Genomic DNA, 24,682 nt, shown 5'->3' with positions numbered 1-24,682 from the left:
CCTCTTCCCTCCTGCACCCACTTTCCTGTAACCACAAACTTCTGCTGAACACTCTAACACTACATTTTTAAACCTACCCCTATATATATATATATATATATATATATATATATATATATATATATATATATATATATATATATATATATATATATATATATATATATATATATATATATATTATATATATATACATATATATATATATATATATATATATATATATATATATATATATATATATATATATATATATATATATACATATATATATATATATATATATATATATATATATATATATATATATATATATATATATATATATATATATATATATATATATATATATATATATATATATATATATGCAAAATATGCAAAATAACCACTGTGAAAGAGTATTGAAATTCCAAGCGCTTTCGTGACTACTCACATTGTCAAGGAACTATGAAAGTAATACATCAAAGGAAGGCAATTAAAGGGCTAAAACCACACCTCACAGTCAACTCCCACAACAAAGAAACACCTGACGCTCGACAATACCGGACTCATAAGAAAAGAGGAACACTGCAGTAGGTCCGCTGGTCCAACTAGACAGGTCCTCACGACATCTCACTAACAAAATATTCTACCCAAGAAATAAGGTTTATTATTTGTCCAATGTATTATTAAACTCTTCCCAAATTTTATTAATTATAAATGAATCTAATTTATATAAACCAAAGGAAATATTCATATTACTTTCAAAACTGCTTTTTATGAAACAAGATTCAATTATATTCCTGTCGACCATGGACTTGCTTGATACTACTTTCTCAACATTGAAAATCAATTGGATGGTTAAAATCTCTCACATGAATAAATAGAGCATTGGAATCTTGTCCAGTTCTTATCCTATATTTATGTTGTTTTAATCTTAGTTCGAGATTTTTACCAGTTTGACCGTAATAAACTTTATCGCAAATTTTACAAGGAATCTTATAGACACATCAATCAGCATTTTGGGGGGAATTCTTTATCAAAAGTTTTTTTTACTGTATCAAGATTTTTAAATACAACTTTAATATTAAAAGTCTTAAGAAGAGAAGGCATATCAACCAAGTTTTCATGGTAAGGGAGAACCAACATATTTTTAGATGAATAAGGTTGATTTATCAATTACATTTCTCGGGTATTTCAGATCATTGGCTATTTCATAAATTTTGGATATTTCTTCATCTATGAACTCTGGACTACAAATACGTAAAGCTCTCAAAAACATTGATGAGAAAACAGACAGTTTAACTCTATCTTGATGGGAAGAATAATAGTGTACATAGAAACAGTTATTTGTAGGTTTTCTGTAAATTTTAAATTTTAATTCATTATTACTCTTAATAATTAAAACATCTAGAAAAGGCAATGAGTTATTTTCCTTAAACTCAACAGTAAAGTTTATAGAATGGTGTATGTGCTAAGCTATTTAATTTGCCAAGGAAATGGTGTATATCTACATTTTTGGGCATAAGACACAAAATATCATCAACATATCTGAACCATTTAGCTCTATTAGGGAGGATTGTGTTAAGCAACCTTGTTTCAAAAAATTCCATGTATAGGTTACTAAGAACAGGTGAAAGAGGATTTCCCATTGCCATACCAAACTTCTGAGTGTAAAACCTATCATTAAATACAAATTTTGCATCAACAGTGCAAAGTTTAATAAGTTTAATGATAGTAGGAACTGGCAATGGTAAATCATAGTTAACGAGTTCTTCAGATAAGAAACTTAATAAATCATCAACAGGAACTTTCGTAAACAAGGAAGTAACATCAAAACTAACCATGTTAAAATCATTTAGGTCAGTCAAGGAGCTTAATTTATCAACTAAATCTATGTTGTTTTTAACATTAAAGTTAGAAATTTTGCCAACAATAGGGCTCAAAATGTCAACAAGCCATTTGGATAATTTATATGAAACTGACCCTATGGAGCTAATAATTGGTCTGATTGGATTCCCTGGTTTGTGTGTTTTTATTAGTCCATACATGTAAGGTAAAGATGGATTAGTGGAAGTAAATTGTTTGACTAATTCATCTTTGCCTTTCAGTAGAAGTTTTATTGTTTTATTGAAATTGCTGTTAACGGTTTCTAGGGGATTTTTCCTAAGTTTAGAATAGGTTTCAGTATCATCTAAGAGATTATTCATTTTTTCTTGGTAATCATTTTCTTTCATAATTACTATTGCATTGATTTCATCTGATTTGATAAGGCGCAAATTTTTATTATTATTAAGTGTATCATAAGACTTAAAGAATCTTTGAGGGTAATTGGGAATGTTTGGTTTTAACATAGAGTTATATACCATTCCTTTACTAATATTAATTTCATCAGTGGATAAATCGGAAGGTTTTTCAAAGTTACAAAAGGCTTTTGAAATTTCAACATTATTAAGTTTTTTTTGAAGTTGCAAAACTTAGGCCAAAACCTAGAGCAGCAGTTGTATGTTTGTCTAACACTTCATCTGTAGGTTCGCCGGAAGTACCGGCGAACCTACATGAATGAAGTGAACCTTAAATTAAATATCTTTATTATGAACCACATACCCATTCTGTGGGCGGTAGTCCAGGGACTGACCCCCAAAGTTATGATAGCTGAACAAGTTACAAAGGTAATGAACTCCAGGTAGATCTGGTCACAATCATGACCAAGATGCAAAGGTAATGAACCATCTACACGTCTATACATGGTTACATTCATGAACAACTTACAAAGTAATGAGCCATTCACACGTTCACATCCGGTCACAACTGTAATGAGTTGTTAGTGTAAATATTAATTGGGTCACACACACACGAGAGTGCACACACATACACACACACACACACACACACACACACACACACACACACACACACACACACACACACACTCTCTCTCACACACACACACACACACACACACACACACACACACACACACACACACACACACACACACACACACACACACACACACACACACACAAGGTGGACAAGGTGGACAAAGACAGGATGTTCCAGGGAGGGGACACAGAAACAAGAGGCCACAATTGGAAGTTGAAGACACAAATGAGTCAGAGAGATCGTAGGAAGTATTTCTTCAGTCATAGAGTTGTAAGGCAGTGGAATAGCCTAGAAAATGACGTAGTGGAGGCAGGAACCATACACAGTTTTAAGACGAGGTTTGATAAAGCTCATGGAGCGGGGAGAGAGAGGGCCTAGTAGCAACCGGTGAAGAGGCGGGGCCAGGAGCTAGGACTCGACCCCTGCAACCACAAATAGGTGAGTACAAATAGGTGAGTACACACACATATGTTAGGCCCATACTGGAGTATGCAGCACCAGTCTGGAACCCACACCTGGTCAAACACGTCAAGAAGTTAGAGAAAGTACAAAGGTTTGCAACAAGGCTAGTTCCAGAGCTCAGGGGAATGTCGTACGAGGAAAGGTTGAGGGAAATCGGACTGACGACACTGGAGGACAGATGGGTCAGGGGAGACATGATAACGACATGCAAGATACTGCGGGGAATAGACAAGGTGGACAGAGACAGGATGTTCCAGAGAGGGGACACAGAAACAAGGGGTCACAACTGGAAGCTGAAGACTCAGACGAGTCACAGGGATGTTAGGAAGTATTTCTTCAGTCATAGAGTCGTCAGGAAGTGGAATAGCCTAGCAAGTGAAGTAGTGGAGGCAGGAACCATACATAGTTTTAAGAAGAGGTATGACAAAGCTCAGGAAGCAGAGAGGGAGAGGACCTAGCAGCAATCAGTGAAGAGGCGGGGCCAGGAGCTGAGTCTTGACCCCTGCAACCACAATTAGGTGAGTACAATTAGGTGAGCACACACGCAGTAGAGTTACAAGTGGAGGGGGGAGCAGGAAGGGCCGGGCGAATGAAGCCAAACTACAAAAAAATGGGACTATGCGGTAATGAGGAACTTCCTGATCGGGGTTCAGTGGGACAGAGAACTGGCAGGGAAGCCAGTAAACGAGATGATGGAATATATAACAACAATATGCAAGGAAACTGAGGAGACGTTTGTGCCCAATGGCAACATGAATAATGAAAACGCCAGGATGAGCCCATGGTTCACCCAAAGGTGCAGGGAGGCAAAAACCAAGTGTAAGTGTGCTAAGGAATGGAAGAAGTATAGAAGGCAAAGGACCCAGGAGAATAAAGAGAGCAATTCGTAGAGCCAGGAATGAATATGCACAGGTAAGAAGGGAGGCCCAACGACAATATGAAAACGACATAGCAGCGAAAGCCAAATCTGACCCGAAGCTGTTATACAGCCACATCAGGAGGAAAACAACAGTCAAGGACCAGGTAATCAGGCTAAGGAAGGAAGGAGGAGAGACAACAAGAAATGACCGTGAAGTATGTGAGGAACTCAACATAAGATTCAAAGAAGTGTTCACAGAGGAGACAGAATGGGCTCCAGAAAGACGGAGAGGTGGGGCACACCACCAAGTGTTGGATACAGTACACACAACCGAGGAAGAAGTGAAGAGGCTTCTGAGTGAGCTAGATACCTCAAAGGCGGTGGGGCCGGATAACACCTCTCCATGGGTCCTGAGAGAGGGAGCAGAGGCAATATGTGTACACCTAACAACAATATTCAACAAATCTATCGAAACAGGGAGATTACCTGAGGTATGGAAGACAGCAAATGTAGTCCCAATTTTTAAAAAAGGAGACAGACATGAAGCACTAAACTACAGACCAGTGTCACTGACATATATAGTATGCAAAGTCATGGAGAAGATTATCAGGAGAAGAGTGGTGGAACACCTAGAAAGGAATGATCTCATCAACAGTAGCCAACATGGTTTTAGGGACGGGAGATCCTGTGTCAAAAACCTACTGGTGTTCTATGACAGAGTGACAGCAGTAAGACAAGAGAGAGAGGGGTGGGTAGATTGCGTTTTCTTGGACTGTAAGAAGGCATTTGACACAGTTCCACACAAGAGATTAGTGCAAAAACTGGAGGACCAGGCAGGGATAACAGGGAAGGCACTACAGTGGATCAGGGAATACTTGTCAGGAAGACAGCAGCGAGTCATCGTATGTGGCGAGGTGTCAGAGTGGGCGCCTGTGACGAGTGGGGTCCCACAGGGATCAGTCCTAGGACCAGTGCTGTTTCTGGTATTTGTGAACGACATGACGGAAGAAATAGACTCTGAAGTGTCCCTGTTTGCAGATGATGTGAAGTTGATGAGAAGAATTCATTCGTACGAAGACCAGGCAGAACTACAAAGGGATCTGGACAGGCTGCAGACCTGGTCCAGGAATTGGCTCCTGGAGTTCAACCCCACCAAGTGCAAAGTCATGAAGATTGGGGAAGGGTAAAGAAGACCGCAGACGGAGTATAGTGTAGGGGGCCAGAGACTACAAACCTCACCCAAGGAAAAAGATCTTAGGGTGAGTATTACACCAGGCACATCTCCTGAAGCGCACATCAACCAAATAACTGCTGCAGCATATGGGCGCCTAGCAAACCTCAGAACAGCATTCCGACATCTTAATAAGGACTAGTTCAGGACCCTGTACACCGTGTACGTTAGGCCCATATTGGAGTATGCGGCACCAGTTTGGAACCCACACCTAGGAAAGCACGTAAAGAAACTAGGGAAAGTGAAAAGGTTTGCAACAAGACTAGTCCCAGAGCTAAGAGGTATGTCCAACGAAGAGAGGTTAAGGGAAATCGACCTGACGACACTGGAGGACAGGAGAGATAGGGGGAACATAATAACGACATATAAAATACTGAGAGGAATTGACAAGGTGGGCAAAGACAGGGTGTTCCAGAGACTGGACACAACAACAAGGGGACACAGTTGGAAGTTGAAGACACAGATGAATCACAGGGATGTTAAGAAGTATTTCTTCAGTCACAGAGTAGTCAGGAAATGGAATAGTTTGGGAAGCGAAATAGTAGGGGCAGGATCCATACACAGCTTTAAGCAGAGGTATGATAAAGCTCATGGTTCAGGGAGTAGCGACCAGTGAAGAGGCGGGGCCTGGGACTATGACTCGACCCCTGCAACCACGACTAGGTGAGTACACAGTGAGCTTCAAACATGGTTTCTAGTTATTTCAATCTCCTCCTGTACGTTCTGACCACACAAGTGATTTTTATAACAATGCAGCATTCAGAAACAAACGGATATATACAGAGAATAGTACAGGCCGGTAGAAACATGGCTTGTAAACCAGGCTGCCCAGCTTATGTGGCATTTGTGGCCGAGTGGTGTAGAGCACACTTCGCAACCTTGCCAGCCTTCTGACGTGACTTTCAGTCCTGGTGACTGCGATTATACTCTCTTTATACTTGTTTGTTTCTGCTTGGTGCATTACGGCCACGAGAGTTCCTAGAGTTCCGTGACTTTCATGCAGTCGTTGTTATTGCGATATGATCAGTCATGATGGAGGCTTTGAAGGGTCTTGAGCTAGAGTTCACTACACCCACACAGGTAAAGGATTCGTCTTTAAAACAAAAACAGCATTTGTGGTCACTGTGGTGGCCCATGCTAACTTCCTAACGTTGTATAGAAATATATTTAGTTGGCTGAACCTCATTTAGAGTTAGATGGGCGAGTGGGTAACACACTGACCTGTGTGTTTTAGGATTCAATTTCCATAGGTTGCAGCTACACCTATTCCCTGATCTGATTAGAGTAATATCGGAGTTATATCGGTGATTAATGTCAATTAAATCAGTGTAATTTCAAAGAAAAATATCGGTGACAAAAAATAGCGACATAAAAATAGCAATAAGAGTAAATATCGGAAAGTAATATTAGTCGGTAACATCAGAAAGTAATATTAGTCGGTAACATCAGAAAGTATTATTAGTCGGTAACATCGGAAAGTAATTTTTGTGCGTAACATCAGAGAGTAATATAATAGGGTAATATTAGTAATTTGCTTGAGTAATATCAAAGGGTAATATCAGTTTATTATAACAGAGATAAGTATCAGAGTGAAATATCAAAGATAATATCAGTGAGTTTTATTAGTGATTAATATCTGAGACTAATATCAGGGGGTAATAGTAATATCAAAGGGTAATATCACAGAGAAATATCACATAGTATTATCAGTGAGCAAAAGCAGAGATTGAATATCGGAGAGTCATATCATATATATTATATAATATATGATATGACTTATATCATATATGTCATATTGTACAAGTTCATCACCACTTGGTATAATATACAGTGTATCATTATACTTGTTCACCACCACTTGGTATAATATACAGTGTATCATTATACTTGTTCACCACCACTTGGTATAATATAAAGTGTATCATTATACTTGTTCACCACCACTTGGTATAATATACAGTGTATCATTATACTTGTTCATCACCACTTGGTATAATATACAGTATATCATTATACTTGTTCATCACCACTTGGTATAATATACAGTGTATCATTATACTTGTTCATCACCACTTGGTATAATATACAGTGTATCATTATACTTGTTCATCACCACTTGGTATAATATACAGTGTATCATTATACTTGTTCATCACCACTTGGTATAATATACAGTGTATCATTATACTTGTTCATCACCACTTGGTATAATATACAGTGTATCATTATACTTGTTCATCACCACTTGGTATAATATACAGTGTATCATTATACTTGTTCATCACCACTTGGTATAATATACAGTGTATCATTATACTTGTTCATCACCACTTGGTATAATATACAGTGTATCATTATACTTGTTCACCACCACTTGGTATAATATACAGTGTATCATTATACTTGTTCACCACCACTTGGTATAATATACAGTGTATCATTATATTTGTTCACCACCACTTGGTATAATATACAGTGTGTCATTATGCTTGTTCACCACCACTTGGTATAATATACAGTGTGTCATTATATTTGTTCACCACCACTTGGTATAATATACAGTGTATCATTATATTTGTTCACCACCACTTGGTATAATATACAGTGTATCATTATATTTGTTCACCACCACTTGGTATAATATACAGTGTGTCATTATACTTGTTCACCACCACTTGGTATAATATACAGTGTGTCATTATACTTGTTCACCACCACTTGGTATAATATACAGTGTGTCATTATATTTGTTCACCACCACTTGGTATAATATACAGTGTATCATTATATTTGTTCACCACCACTTGGTATAATATACAGTGTATCATTATATTTGTTCACCACCACTTGGTATAATATACAGTGTGTCATTATACTTGTTCACCACCACTTGGTATAATATACAGTGTATCATTATACTTGTTCACCACCACTTGGTATAATATACAGTGTATCATTATACTTGTTCACCACCACTTGGTATAATATACAGTGTGTCATTATACTTGTTCACCACCACTTGGTATAATATACAGTGTATCATTATACTTGTTCATCACCACTTGGTATAATATACAGTGTATCATTATACTTGTTTACCACCACTTGGTATAATATACAGTGTATCATTATACTTGTTTACCACCTCTTGGTATAATATACAGTGTATCATTATACTTGTTTACCACCAATTGGTATAATATACAGTGTATCATTATACCTGTTCACCACCACTTTGTATAATATACAGTGTATCATTATACTTGTTCACCACCACTTGGTATAATATACAGTGTATCATTATACTTGTTCACCACCACTTGGTATAATATACAGTGTATCATTATACTTGTTCACCACCACTTGGTATAATATACAGTGTATCATTATACTTGTTCACCACCACTTGATATAATATACAGTGTATCATTATACTTGTTCACCACCACTTGGTATAATATACAGTGTGTCATTATACCTGTTCACCACCACTTGGTATAATATACAGTGTGTCATTATACTTGTTCATCACCACTTGGTATAATATACAGTGTATCATTATACCTGTTCACCACCACTTGGTGTAATATACAGTGTATCATTATACCTGTTCACCACCACTTGGTGTAATATACAGTGTATCATTATACCTGTTCACCACCACTTGGTGTAATATACAGTGTATCATTATACATGTTCACCACCACTTGGTGTAATATACAGTGTATCATTATACTTGTTCATCACCACTTGGTATAATGTACAGTGTATCATTATACTTGTTCATCACCACTTGGTGTAATATACAGTGTATCATTACACTTGTTCACCACCACTTGGTATAATACATAGTGTATCATTATACCTGTTCGCCACCACTTGGTATAATATACAGTGTATCATTATACCTGTTCACCACCACTTGGTGTAATATACAGTGCATCATTATACCTGTTCACCACCACTTGGTATAATATACAGTGTATCATTATACCTGTTCACCACCACTTGGTGTAATATACAGTGTATCATCATACTTGTTCATCACCACTTGGTATAATATACAGTGTATCATTATACTTGTTCATCACCACTTGGTGTAATATACAGTGTATCATTATACTTGTTCATCACCACTTCGTATAATATACAGTGTATCATTATACTTGTTCATCACCACTTGGTGTAATATACAGTGTATCATTATACTTGTTCATCACCACTTGGTATAATATACAGTGTATCATTATACTTGTTCATCACCACTTGGTATAATATACAGTGTATCATTACACTTGTTCACCACCACTTGGTATAATATACAGTGTATCATTATACCTGTTCACCACCACTTGGTATAATATACAGTGTATCATTATACTTGTTCATCACCACTTGGTATAATATACAGTGTATCATTATACTTGTTCATCACCACTTGGTATAATATACAGTGTATCATTACACTTGTTCATCACCACTTGGTATAATATGCAGTGTATCCGATGTTATCCTGATGCCAAATGACTTCGAACAGGCGATAAATGACATGCCCATGCACTCTGCCCCAGGGCCAGACTCACGGAACTCCGTGTTCATCAAGAACTGCAAGAAGCCCCTATCACGAGCCTATTCCATCCTATGGAGAGGGAGCATGGACACGGGGGTCGTCCCACAGTTACTAAAAACAACAGACATAGCCCCACTCCACAAAGGGGGCAGTAAAGCAACAGCAAGGAACTACAGACCAATAGCACTAACATCCCATATCATAAAAATCTTTGAAAGGGTCCTAAGAAGCAAGATCACCACCCATCTAGAAACCCATCAGTTACACAACCCAGGGCAACATGGGTTTAGAACAGGTCGCTCCTGTCTGTCTCAACTATTGGATCACTACGACAAGGTCCTAAATGCACTAGAAGATAAAAAGAATGCAGATGTAATATATTCAGACTTTGCAAAAGCCTTCGACAAGTGTGACCATGGCGTAATAGCGCACAAAATGCGTGCTGAAGGAATAACAGGATAAGTCGGTCGATGGATCTATAATTTCCTCACTAACAGAACACAGAGAGTAGTCGTCAACAGAGTAAAGTCCGAGGCAGCTACGGTGAAAAGCTCTGTTTCACAAGGCACAGTACTCGCTCCCATCTTGTTCCTCATCCTCATATCCGACATAGACAAGGATGTCAGCCACAGCACCGTGTCTCCCTTTGCAGATGACACCCGAATCTGCATGACAGTGTCTTCCATTGCAGACACTGCAAGGCTCCAGGCGGACATCAACCGAATCTTTCAGTGGGCTGCAGAAAACAATATGAAGTTCAACGATGAGAAATTTCAATTACTCAGATATGGTAAACACGAGGAAATTAAATCTTCATCAGAGTACAAAACAAATTCTGGCCACAAAATAGAGCGAAACACCAACGTCAAAGACCTGGGAGTGATCATGTCGGAGGATCTCACCTTCAAGGACCATAACATTGTATCAATCGCATCTGCTAGAAAAATGACAGGATGGATAATGAGAACCTTCAAAACTAGGGAGGCTAAGCCCATGATGACACTCTTCAGATCACTTGTTCTATCTAGGCTGGAATATTGCTGCACACTAACAGCACCTTTCAAGGCAGGTGAAATTGCTGACCTAGAAAATGTACAGAGAACCTTCACGGCGCGCATAACGGAGATAAAACACCTCAATTACTGGGAGCGCTTGAGGTTCCTAAAACTGTATTCCCTGGAACGCAGGCGGGAGAGATACATGATTATATACACCTGGAAAATCCTAGAGGGACTAGTACCGAACTTGCACACGAAAATCACTCACTACGAAAGCAAAAGACTTGGCAGACGATGCAACATCCCCCCAATGAAAAGCAGGGGTGTCACTAGCACGTTAATTAAGAGACCATACAATAAGTGTCAGGGGCCCGAGACTGTTCAACTGCCTTCCAGCATACATAAGGGGGATTACCAACAGACCCCTGGCAGTCTTCAAGCTGGCACTGGACAAGCACCTAAAGTCGGTTCCTGACCAGCCGGGCTGTGGCTCGTACGTTGGTTTGCGTGCAGCCAGCAGCAACAGCCTGGTTGATCAGGCTCTGATCCACCAGGAGGCCTGGTCACAGACCGGGCCGCGGGGGCGTTGACCCCCGGAACTCTCTCCAGGTAAACTCCAGGTAAACACTTGTTCACCACCACTTGGTATAATATAGTGTATCATTATACTTGTTCATCACCACTTGGTGTAATATACAGTGTGTCATTATACTTGTTCACCACCACTTGGTATAATATACAGTGTATCATTATACCTGTTCACCACCACTTGGTATAATATACAGTGTCATTATACTTGTTCACCACCACTTGGTATAATATACAGTGTATCATTGTACCTGTTCACCACCACTTGGTATAATATACAGTGTATCATTATACTTGTTCATCACCACTTGGTGTAATATACAGTGTATCATTATACCTGTTCATCACCACTTGGTATAATATACAGTGTATCATTATACTTGTTCATCACCACTTGGTATAATATACAGTGTATCATTATACCTGTTCACCACCACTTGGTATAATATACAGTGTATCATTATACTTGTTCACCACCACTTGGTATAATATACAGTGTATCATTATACTTGTTCACCACCACTTGGTATAATATACAGTGTATCATTATACTTGTTCATCACCATTTGGTATAATATACAGTGTACCAATGTTGTACCGCTGTTCTGAATTATATTTCGCGCCATGTCACTAGGCAGTTGCTGCCATCTATCGACCTCCATAGGCCTACCTAGGGTTCACTCCCCAACTCGCTCTATCTTCCTCATTTTTTGCACCATTCAGCCTACAGGCAACATCTGCCTCTCTAACCCCTTTTCGTGAGGCTAGTAGGCCTGACTAGGGCTCGTGAGTCACATTGCCTGTACCAGAACGGCTAAAAATCATTAGGTCAATTTTGCCAAAATTAGGTAAATTTTGCCAAAAATTAGGTTAATTTTGTCCTCAGCGGCTTTCCATAGAGTAGTATGTCATTGATGTCAGCTAGGCCTGTATACCTTGTACTTGTAGAAATAAAGATATTATTATTATTATTATTATTATTATTATTATTATTATTATTATTATTATTATTATTATTATTATTATTCCTCCAAAGACTTATTAATCACCCCACCAGAGAAATACTATTGGTCACCATCACTTAGTTTAAATGCACATTGTTATACTGTACTTGGTAACCATCACCTAGTATAATATTCAATGTAACTTTGTACTGGGTCGCCACCACCTAGTGTTATATTCATTGTAATACTGTATTACGAACACATGTAAATAATGGCCTGTTGACCTGGTCGTCATGGGTTTGAAGTGAAAATAAACACTGGGCTTTCCGTCAACAATTATATATGCTATGTACACTTATGTACACTACGTACACTTATGTACACTATGTACAGGAGCTGAAATATAAGTACCACACGGTGATAAAGGAAAAGACAGACGCCAGAGAGAGCACCGTGTTTCGACCAGCTAGAGGCAAGTGAACCACATCACATCAGCATTTATCGGGCTCGTCTGTGACTGGACAATGAACCAAGGTACTGATTTAACGATGGGTACCCGTACCGTTAAACCCTTAGCACCTGGTTCACTGGTTGTGAGGTAGCCTATATGGGAGGGTGTACATGTGCCGAATAAAATGTAAGGTACTCTTTGCTTGCCACATACTGCATTTTGTCAACAGCACTTTGTGTAATATAGGGTAACACTACATTTGGTCACCACCACTTGGTGTAATGTATAGTGATCCATTGTACTTGGCCACCACTACTTGATGTAATATGCAATGTCACATTGTTACAATGTACAGTGCCCCGTGGCCTGGTGACTAAATCTCTCGCTTCACACGGCGATCGTCCGGGTTCGATCCCTAGTGAGGGAAACATTGGATTTTTTTTCTTTACACCGGTTGTCTATGTTTCTCACCTGTTAAATGGGTACCTGGGTGTTAGTGGATTGGTGTGGGTCGCATCCTGGGATACAACTGACCTAATTTGCGACTTTCTATATAGTAGTATGTCATTGATGCCAGCTAGGACTGTATACCTTGTACATGTACTTATAGAAATAAAGATATTATTTATTATTATTCGTGCACTTGGTCACTAACACTTAGTGTAATATGGTGTAACAATGTAGGTGATGAGTCAGTTAAAGTTAGGTATTCATCAGTGTTTTATACTGGTACAGGAGTCACCTGCTCGAGTTCGAGGGTTGTCTGTCTGCTGGAGTACTGCTGGAGGAGTGTCCCAGCCTGAGGCGACTCAACCTGGCTGTAGTGAGTGATGATCACGCTCGTTGTTTCCTGCCACAACTACACGCTGCTGTCACCTTCAAGCTACGTCAACTAAAGAACCTAGGTGAGTGTTCCACTGTGTTGTGTGCCTTACTGTGTCATGGCGCTGGTTGTGCACTGCCTCTTTCTCTGTCAGTGGTGCTACCTAGTGTTTCCTGTAGGGAATTCTGAGGGACAACGCCAGCTCGGCCAGGTCCATGACACGGTTGATCAGGGCACGATCAACCAGGCTGTTACTGCTGATCGCGTGTAAACCAAAGTTCGAATCGTAGCCCAACTGGTCAGACAATAATTTCAGGTATCTGTCCAGTTCCCTCTCGAAGACAGGCACTTAATGCGTTTTCTCTCATTGTACTCACGCTCCCTTGCTTTTCAGTGGTGATGTTGCCAAGTCTTTTACTGTATTAAAAAAAAATTGTATGCAGATTTGGGATCGGTCCCTCTAGAATTTTCCAGGTGTAAATTATGATGGACCAAGGAGTACAGGTCTAGGGCCTTCAAACGTTCCCAGTAACTGAGATCCTTTGCTGAACTTATGTGTGCAATGACGGTCCTCTGTACATCCTCCAGGTCTTCAATTTCACCTACCTGAAACGGGTTATTAGTGATATTCCAACCAAGAAAGAAAAAGTGAGTTTAAGAGGATCATCACTGGTTTGGCATTCACTGTTTTGAAGGTTTTCATTATTCATCCTATCATTCTCCTCACAGTTGTGATACTGACACGGTTGTGATCATTGAAAGTGAGATCCTCTCACGTTATCCCTCCCAAGTCCTTCACATTTGTTTTATACTCTGTTATATGGTTAGAATTTATCCTCTACTCCGTTCTTTCTTTTAATTCCTCAAGTTTTCCATAACTGAGTTTATTTAACTTGTCCTCACTGGACATCATATTGTTTTCAGTGGTCGTGATGGTGCTAGTGCAGGTACTTGTGGTAATGTTGTGGAAGTAGATCATCACTAGCACTGGTGGTAGTAGGGAAGATGTTTGCGATGGTGTTAGTGGAGGTGGTGCTAGTTGATAAATTAGACACATGTGCAACTCTTGGGTATCTTTATCGAGGAAACGTTTCGCCACACAGTGGCTTCATCAGTCCATGCAAAGTAGAAGAATCATGAAGAACAGGAGGAGAATGAGGTAATCAGTCCCTCAACCTTGAGTCGATGTGGACAGTCCATCAATCTTCAAAAGAATACAGCATATGTGCGAAGAAGTAGCTTGTATACCGTAGGCAGGAGAGGTGCAGCAGACGTAGGTGGTGTCACATTTGTTCAATGTGGAAGTAGGTCGTGCCCAAGGGTTAGGCAAGTGAAGAATTCCAAAGCATTAAGATTCCAAGAAGTTGCAGTGTCTGACAGGATTGTAGATGAATGGTTCTTTGAACCATTCATCCAGTGGTGCTAGCTGTTGAAAGTTTATTATATCTTTGTGTGACAGTGTTATTAGTAGTACTAGTAGAGATGCTAGCACCACCATTGCTAATGGTGGTGCTAGTGGAGGTACCTGTGATTGTATTATAAAGGCCTACCATCAGTGCTAGTTATTATTCTTGTGTAGGTGCTAATAGTGGCGTTAGGGGTGGTGGTGCTAGTGGAGGCGCTATTTGTGGACTGTATCCTCTGTCTGCGAGTGTTGTAGATGGTTGTAGAGGTGGTGCAATTGGTCGTGGAAGTTGGGGACAGCAAACTTTCTTTGTGTGACAGCGATTGCTTGGGATAGTTGTGCTGCTTGTCGTGGTGGTACTAGTTGTGGTACTAGTGGAGGTGCTAGTGAGTGGGCTTGTGACGCTATTAGTGGAGATGCTTATGATGGTACGATGAGAATGGTAAGACACATATGCGTGCTACAGTTTTTGAGGAGATCAGTCCCTCTGCCTGGAGAAGTGTTCAGCTCCATAGTCTGGAACAACTGATCTGAACAGACTATGGAGATGAACTATTCTCTAGCCTGAAGGACTCACCACCTCAAACACTGTTTCAGCGAGGTTGATGGACGGGCTACTGATACTGCCTCTCTATCTCGCTCAAGTCTGATTTCGTAGGAGAAAACTTTTCAATCGAAAATAAAGGTATTCAACTGTTGTACATGTATCTTACTCTTCAGCTAATAGTGGTGCTTGTGGTGTTGCTTGTGGTGGATCTTGTGGTAGTGCTTGTGGTTGAGCTTGTGGTGGTGCTTGTAGTGGTGCTTGTGGTGGTTCTTTCGGTGTAGCTGGTGGTGGTGCTTGTGGTGGAGCTTGTGGTGGGGCTTCTGGTGGAGCTTGTTGTGGTGCTTGCGGTGGAGCTTGTGGTGGATCTTATGGTGGTGCTTGTGGTGGAGCTTGCGGTGGTGACTGTGGTGAAATTTGTGGTGAAGCATGTAGTGAAGCTTGTGGTGAAACTTGTGGTGAAGCTTGTGGTGAAGCTTGTGGTGAAGCTTGTGGTGAAGCTTGTGGTGAAGCTAATAATGATGCCTGTTGTGGTGTTAGTAGTGGTGCTACTGATGTTCCTTGTTATTGACTGTATGCTCTCTCTTTGTGCCAAAATGTTATTGGTGGTGCTTGTGGTGGTGCCTTCGGCTGTGTTTTTGGTGGTGTTTGTGATGGTGCCTGCAGCTGTGCTTGTAGGGGTGCTCGCGTTGGTGCTAGTAGAGATGAATATGTTGATGTTAGTGGTAGTGACAGTGATTATACTAGTGGTTGCAGTTGTTGTGGTGTTTGTGGCGGTGCTAGTTCAGGTAACTGTGGTGGTGCTAGCTGTGATGTTAACGTTCATGCTATTGAAAGTGTTAATTGTGTTAGTAGTGTGGTGCTTAATAATGATGTTAGTGGTTATTAATGATGATATTGGTGATATTAGTTTTGGTGCTAGTGTTTGATAATGGAAATAGTAGTAATGTTAATACTGGTGTTAGTAGTGGTGTTAGTGTAGTTAATACTGGTGTAGTTAATGTAGTGTAGTTAATACTGGTGTAGTTAATACTGGTGTAGTTACTGTTAGTGTAGTTAATACTGGTGTTAGTAGTGGTGTTGCTAGTGATAGTTTCACTTCTAGGCTGATTAATATTCCTTACTTTGTGAGCGGTGTTAGTTGCGGTGTTAATGGTGTTAGTTGTTGTCTTAGAGGTGGTGTTACTGGTGGTGTCACTAGAGGTTATAGAGTTGGTGTTAGCTGTGCTACCAGAAGTGGAGTAAGTACTGGTGTTAGTGGTGGTGTTAATGGTGATGTTAGTAGTTGTGTTATTTATGGTGATAGTTGTTTTGCTATTGATGGTGTGAGTGGTGGCGTTAGCGATGTTACTACTACGCTCTTTACTGTACTCACCTAATTGTGGTTGCATAAGTCGAGTCTCAGCTCCTGGTCCCGCCTCTTTGCTTGACGATAATGGTTTCACACTCTCCTGGCTGCATGAGCTCTATCATACATGTTCTTAAAGCGATGTATGGATTCTACCTATACCACTTCGCTGTCTAGGTCATTCCACTTCCTGATTTCTCTATAGCTAAAGAAGTATTTCCTAACATCCCTTTGATTTATGTTTTATAACTTCAAACTGTGACCTCGTCAGGCCATTCTATTACCTGTGTTCGTAATACAGATGGTACTGGGAAACTTCGTGTACCAACACGTATAGGACACTACCAGCGAGGAGAGGTGACTGGACCTAGTAGTCATCATGAGTAGTGCAGATATTGAGGATATCACCTACGAAAGACCCCTCGGGGCCAGTGACTACGTGGTTCTGAGCTTCGTATACAAAGTAGGGGGGACTACACAGGCATGAAGAATTTCCTTCATGAGGTTCAGTGCTACAAAAGTTAGAGATAAGATAGGTCCCCTTAAAAATAACTATGGGCATCTTACTGACAAAGAGAATGAAATGTGCTCGATTTTAAATAATTATTTTCTCTCGGTTTTTACACAGGAAGACACTAACAGTATTCCAGTAATTAATTTTTATAGTGGGCTAGAAGAAGATAAATTATGTAACATCACAGTCACTAGTGAGATGGTTGTGAAGCAGACAGACAGACTGAAGCAAAATAAGTCGCCGGGTCCTGATGAGGATTTTTCAAGTGTTCTTAAGGAATGCAAAATGGAACTCTGTGAACCATTAACTAATATTTTTAATTTATCTCTTCAAACAGGTGTAGTGTCTGATATGTGGAAGATGGCTAATGTAATTCCTATTTTTAAAACAGGGGACAAGTCGTATTGGTAGATAAAAGACTGTTGAGTAGACTTCAGGATGTACATGTTTATAGAGGGGCCACAGATATATCAGATCTCTTTCTAGTTGTAGCTACACTGACAGTAAAAGGTAGATGGGATACAAGGAGAATAGAAGCATCAGGGAAGAGAGAGGTGAAGGTTTATAAACTAAAAGAGGAGGCAGTTAGGGTAAGATATAAACAGCTATTGGAGGATAGATGGGCTAATAAGAGCATAGGTAATGGGGTCGAAGAGGTATGGGGTAGGTTTAAAAATGTAGTGTTAGAGTGTTCAGCAGAAGTTTGTGGTTACAGGCCTGGAGGCCTGGTCACAGACCGGGCCGCGGGGGCGTTGACCCCCGGAACTCTCTCCAGGTAAACTCCAGGTAAACAGGAAAGTGGGTGCGGGAGGGAAGAGGAGCGATTGGTGGAATGATAATGTAAAGAGAGTAGTAAGGGAGAAAAAGTTAGCACATGATAAGTTTTTACAAAGTAGAAGTGATGCAAGGAGGGAAGAGTATATGGAGAAAAAGAGAGAGGTTAAGAGAGTGGTGAAGCAATATAAAAAGAGAGCAAATGAGAGAGTGGGTGAGATGTTATCAACAAACTTTGTTGAAAATAAGAAAAAGTTTTGGAGTGAGATTAACAAGTTAAGGAAGCCTAGAGATCAAATGGATTTGTCAGTTAAAAATAGGAGAGGAGAGTTATTAAATGGAGAGTTAGAGGTATTGGGAAGATGGAGGGAATATTTTGAGGAATTGTTAAATGTTGATGAAGATAGGGAAGCTGTGATTTCGTGTATAGAGCAAGGAGGAATAACATCTTGTAGGAGTGAGGAAGAGCCAGTTGTGAGTGTGGGGGAAGTTCGTGAGGCAGTAGGTAAAATGAAAGGAGGTAAGGCAGCCGGGATTGATGGGATAAAGATAGAAATGTTAAAAGCAGGTGGGGATATAGTTTTGGAGTGGTTGGTGCAATTATTTAATAAATGTATGGAAGAGGGTAAGGTACCTAGGGATTGGCAGGTAGCATGCATAGTTCCTTTGTATAAAGGCAAAGGGGACAAAAGAGAGTGCAAAAATTATAGGGGGATAAGTCTGTTGAGTATACCTGGTAAAGTGTATGGTAGAGTTATTATTGAAAGAATTAAGAGTAAGACGGAGAATAGGATAGCAGATGAACAAGGAGGCTTTAGGAAAGGTAGGGGATGTGTGGACCAGGTGTTTACAGTGAAACATATAAGTGAACAGTATTTAGATAAGGCTAAAGAGGTCTTTGAGGCATTTATGGATTTGGAAAAGGCGTATGACAGGGTGGATAGGGGGGCAATGTGGCAGATGTTGCAGGTGTATGGTGTAGGAGGTAGGTTACTGAAAGCAGTGAAGAGTTTTTACGAGGATAGTGAGGCTCAAGTTAGAGTATGTAGGAAAGAGGGAAATTATTTCCCAGTAAAAGTAGGCCTTAGACAAGGATGTGTGATGTCACCGTGGTTGTTTAATATATTTATAGATGGGGTTGTAAGAGAAGTAAATGCGAGGGTCTTGGCAAGAGGCGTGGAGTTAAAAGATAAAGAATCACACACAAAATTGGAGTTGTCACAGCTGCTCTTTGCTGATGACACTGTGCTCTTGGGAGATTCTGAAGAGAAGTTGCAGAGATTGGTGGATGAATTTGGTAGGGTGTGATGAAGCCACTGTGTGGCGAAACGTTTCCTCAATAAAGATACCCAAGAGTTGCACATGTGTCTAATTTATCAATATGTGTCTTACCTAACAACTTGTCAGACACTGCAACACATGGCATTTTGGTACAGAAAACACCTTGGACAACCTTTTCAAGTGAGAATTGTTGGATCTGAGAGGGACATGACCTCTCAGTATCTATATTCTCACTGCTACTACTGCTCTGCACCTCTCCTTCCGACAGTATTTAAGTCTCCTCACTGTCGCTTGATCTTCAGATAGTTCCTGACTATGGAACTGAACTTCTCCAGGCTGAGGGACTGACAACCTCAAATTCTACGACTTCAAGGGTGATGGACTGATTACATCGTCTTCACATCTCTACTGTTCCTGTCTACTTTCTGTATTCGACTGAAGAAGCCTACTGTGTAGGCGAAACGTTTCGGAATGAAGTTGCCTAACTGTTGCCTATGTGTCTTACCTACCGTCCTGGAATTTGTATTTATAAAGCCACTGGATGGCGAAACGTCTACAATAAAGATACCCAGATGTTGCACATGTGTCTCAATTTCATTATGTCGGTATTGTATACCATTCTTGTACAACCTGTCTTGGCTTAAGGATACTGCTTACCATAATTAGGTACATGGATAGGGCATTCTGCTTGAAGGATAGGAGTAGGAGGCAGAGAGTGTGTTTTCCTGGGGCTGGGATGAAGGATATTGTTAGCCGTCTGGATGACATCATGAGAGGTAATGGGAGCAATCCTATTATCTGTCTCAGTGCTGGAGGCAACGATGTTGGCAGACGTAAAAGTGAGGACCTGATTAGCAGGTACAGGTCAGCAATAGTGATAATTAGGAGGAAGGGTGGGAACCCTGTCATATGTGGTATTTTGCCAAGGAGAGGAGTTGGAAATGAATGGTTGTCCAGGGCAATTGGTGTCAATTGTTGGCTGGACAAATACTGTAAGGAAAATGCAGTAACATTCATTGACAACTGGGACCTCTTCTATAGAAGAAATGACATGTATGCCAGGGATGGGGTTCACTTATCTAGGTGTGGGGTGGGAGCACTGGCCAACGCAGTGGAGGGAGCTGTTAGGTCTTTAAACTAGGAATAGTTAGTGGTATGGGTTTTGGCGGGAAAACAGTGAAGTCGCAGTGTAGTAATACGAGTACTAGGAGAACTAGTAATAGGCAAAATGAGGTGGATACTGGAAAGCCAGTGGCACTAATTGACAAGGACAGTAATAGGTTTAGTGGAATAACAAAAAGGAGCAGGAAGGGTAAAGAGAAAGGAGGGTCCTTAAATATATATTACACAAATAGTCGTCGTGCTAGGAATAAGATGGACGAGTTGAGACTAGTTGCTAGTGCAGGTAACATTGATGTATTTGCCAAAACTGAGACGTGGTTTAATTCAAAAAGTCGGGACATGCCTGCGGAATGTCGCATTCAGGGTTTTAAATTGTTCCAAGTAGATAGAAGTACCGGGAAGGGGGGTGGGGTGGCATTGTATGTCCGAGATCGCTTGAACTGTTGCATAAAAACGGGTATTGAGTCTCAAGTAACACATACAGAATCTGTTTGGATAGAATTTTCAGAGGGGCATAAAAAAATTGATTTTAGGTGTGATATACCGTCCCCCAAACTTAGAGACCAGGGGAGACTACTGTGGGAGGAAATTGTTAGGGCCACAAGACACGATAATGTAGTAATTCTAGGCGACTTTAACTTTAGTCATATTGATTGGAATTTCTTGACTGGGAATTTAGAATCATACGACTTCTTAGAAGTAGTTCAGGATTGTTTTTTGAAGCAGTTTGTGACAGAACCTACAAGGGGTAATAACCTGCTTGACTTAGTTCTGGCAAACAATGAATCCCTTGTTAATAATTTAGAAATTTCAGAGGAACTGGGTGCTAGCGACAACAAATCGATTACATTTAGCATTGAATGGAAGTATGATAGTAGGGATAACTCAGTAACAGTTCCAGATTATCGCTTAGCAGATTACGATGGGCTTAGAGAACACTTATCATCTGTTGACTGGGGTAACGACGAGAGCTATCAATATGACAGTTTTCTGAACACAATACATGCTGCTCAAAGAACGTTTATCCCGTATAAAGAAATTAGATCAAATAGAAATGACCCAAAATGGATGAATAATAGGCTGAAATATCTACTTGGGCATAAGAAAGGAATTTATAGGCGTATCAAAAGAGGTGAGGGTCATCTCATAAATCAGTATATTGACATTAAGAGGGACATTAAAAAGGGGATAAGAAAAGCTAAAAGGGACTATAAAATTAAAGTTGCTAGGGATTCTAAAACTAACTCAAAAAGTTTTTTCCAGGTATATAGAACAAAAGTCAGAGATAAGATAGGTCCCCTTAAAAATAACTATGGGCATCTTACTGACAAAGAGAATGAAATGTGCTCGATTTTAAATAATTATTTTCTCTCGGTTTTTACACAGGAAGACACTAACAATATTCCAGTAATTAATATTTATAGTGAGCCTGAAGAAGATAAATTATGTAACATCGCAGTCACTAGTGAAATGGTTGCGAAGCAGATAGACAGACTTAAGCAAAATAAGTCGCCGGGTCCTGATGAGGTTTTTTCAAGGGTTCTTAAGGAATGCAAAATGGAACTCTGTGAACCATTAACTAATATATTTAATTTATCTCTTCGAACAGGTGTGGTGTCTGATATGTGGAAGATGGCTAATGTAATTACTATTTTTAAAACAGGGGACAAGTCGTTACCGTCAAATTACCGCCCAATAAGCTTGACCTCAATTGTAGGAAAATTACTAGAGTGAATTATAGCTGAGATTATAAGAAGCCATCTCGATAAGCATAGCTTGATTAATGATACTCAGCATGGATTCACGAGAGGCTGTTCTTGTCTAACTAATTTATTAACTTTCTTCAATAAAGCTTTTGAGGCGGTTGATCACGATAAAGAATTTAATATTATTTACTTAGATTTTAGTAAGGCTTTTGATAGAGTTCCACACCAAAGACTGTTAAAGAAAGTGGCAGCTCATGGCATTGGGGAAAAAGTGCTCTCGTGGATCGAGTCATGGCTCACAGACAGGAAGCAGTGTCCATAAATGGGGTTAAATCCGAGTGGGGATCTGTAACAAGTGGCGTTCCACAGGGATCAGTCTTAGGCCCGTTGTTATTTATAATATATATCAATGACCTTGATGAGGGTATTACTAGTGATATGAGCAAATTCGCCGATGACACAAAGATAGGTAGGATAATTGATTCAAACGTAGATGTTAGGGAACTTCAGGAGGATTTAAACAAACTATATTCTTGGTCAGGAAAGTGGCAGATGCAGTTCAATGTAGATAAATGCAAGGTTCTGAAGCTCGGGAGCGCCCATAACCCTAGTACTTATAAGTTAAATGATGTAGAACTTAGCTATGCAGATTGCGAAAAGGACTTGGGGGTTATGGTGAGCAGTAACCTTAAACCAAGACAGCAATGCCTAAGCGTACGTAATAAGGCAAATAGATTATTGGGATTTATATCAAGAAGTGTAAGCAACAGAAGTCCAGAGGTTATACTGCAGCTTTATACATCATTAGAAAGGCCTCACCTAGATTATGCAGCTCAGTTCTGGTCTCCATATTACAGAATGGATATAAATTCGTTAGAAAACATTCAGTGTAGAATGACTGAATTAATACATAGCATTAGAAATCTTCCTTATGAAGAAAGATTGAAGACTCTTAAATTACATTCACTTGTTAGAAGAAGAATGAGGGGAGACCTGATCGAAGTGATAAGTGGAAGATGGGTATTAATAAAGGGGATATTAATAAGGTCTTGAGGATGTCTCTCCAAGAGAGAACCCGCAGTAATGGATTTAAATTAGACAAGTTTAGATTTAGAAAGGACATAGGAAAGTATTGGTTTGGAAATAGGGTAGTTGATGAGTGGAACAGTGTACCTAGTTGGGTTATTGAGGCTAGGACTTTAGGTAGCTTCAAATTTAGGTTGGATAAAAATATGAGTGGGAGGGGTTGGATTTGATTGGGACCTACAAATGAGTGGATAGAGTTATCAGAGCTTATTTCTTGGAAGGCATTGAAAATTGGGTTGAGCAAATGTTTTGTTAGTGGGATGGATTGTAAAGGACCTGCCTAGTATGGGCAAACAGGCCTGCTGCAGTGATCCTCCTTTCTTATGTTCTTATAACCCCCAAGTCCTTTTCGAAATCTGTATGGCTAAGTTCTACATTATTTAACTTATAAGTGCTAGGGTTATGGACACTCCCGAGCTTCAGAACCTTGCATTTATCTGCATTGAACTGCATCTGCCACTTTTCTTACCAGGTATTGAGTTTTTCTAAATCCTCCTGAAGTTCCTTGATATCTACGTTTGAATCATTTATCCTACCTATCTTTGTGACATCGGCGAATTTGCTCATATCACTTGTAATTCCCTCATCAAGATCATTGATATATATTATAAACAACAAGGGGCCCAAGACTGATCCCTGTGGAACGCCACTCGTTACAGATCCCCACTCAGATTTAACCCCATTTATGCACAGTCTCTGCTTGTAGATGAATGGTTCAGAGAACCGACATGTTGATAAATTAGACACATGTGCAACTCTTGGGTATCTTTATTGAGGAAACGTTTCGCCACACAGTGGCTTCATCAGTCCATACAAAGGAGAATCTTGAAGAACAGGAGGAGAATGAGGTAATCAGTCCCTCAACCTTGAGTCGATGTGGTCAGTCCATTAATCTTGAATAGAATACGGCATACGTGCTGAGAAGGAGCTTATAAACCGTTGGCAGGAGAGGTGCAGCAGTCATAGGTCGTGTAACATTTGTTCAATGTTGAAGTAGGTCGTGCCCAAGAATTAGGCAAGCGAAGAATTCCCAAGTATTAAGATCCCAAGAAGTTGCAGTGTCTGACAGGTTTGTAGATGAATGGTTCAGAGAACCGACATGTTGATA

General features: G+C 39.9%; 1 protein-coding gene across 3 annotated transcripts in view; it reads left to right on the top strand.

Annotated features, from left to right (window-relative positions):
• Positions 1–24,682, top strand: part of LOC128699059 (uncharacterized) — a 128,726-nt gene that overhangs the window by 60,567 nt on the left and 43,477 nt on the right. For all 3 annotated transcript variants that reach the window (XM_070090242.1, XM_070090243.1, XM_070090241.1), the window contains exon 3: positions 13,707–13,876. In XM_070090242.1, coding sequence (XP_069946343.1) covers positions 13,707–13,876 — 170 coding nt within the window. The remainder of the gene's footprint in view (positions 1–13,706; positions 13,877–24,682) is intronic.

The sequence above is a fragment of the Cherax quadricarinatus genome, chromosome 31, assembly GCF_038502225.1.
Source record: "Cherax quadricarinatus isolate ZL_2023a chromosome 31, ASM3850222v1, whole genome shotgun sequence".
Taxonomy (NCBI): Eukaryota; Metazoa; Arthropoda; class Malacostraca; order Decapoda; family Parastacidae; genus Cherax; species Cherax quadricarinatus.
This window is presented reverse-complemented; position numbering and strand designations above follow the sequence as displayed.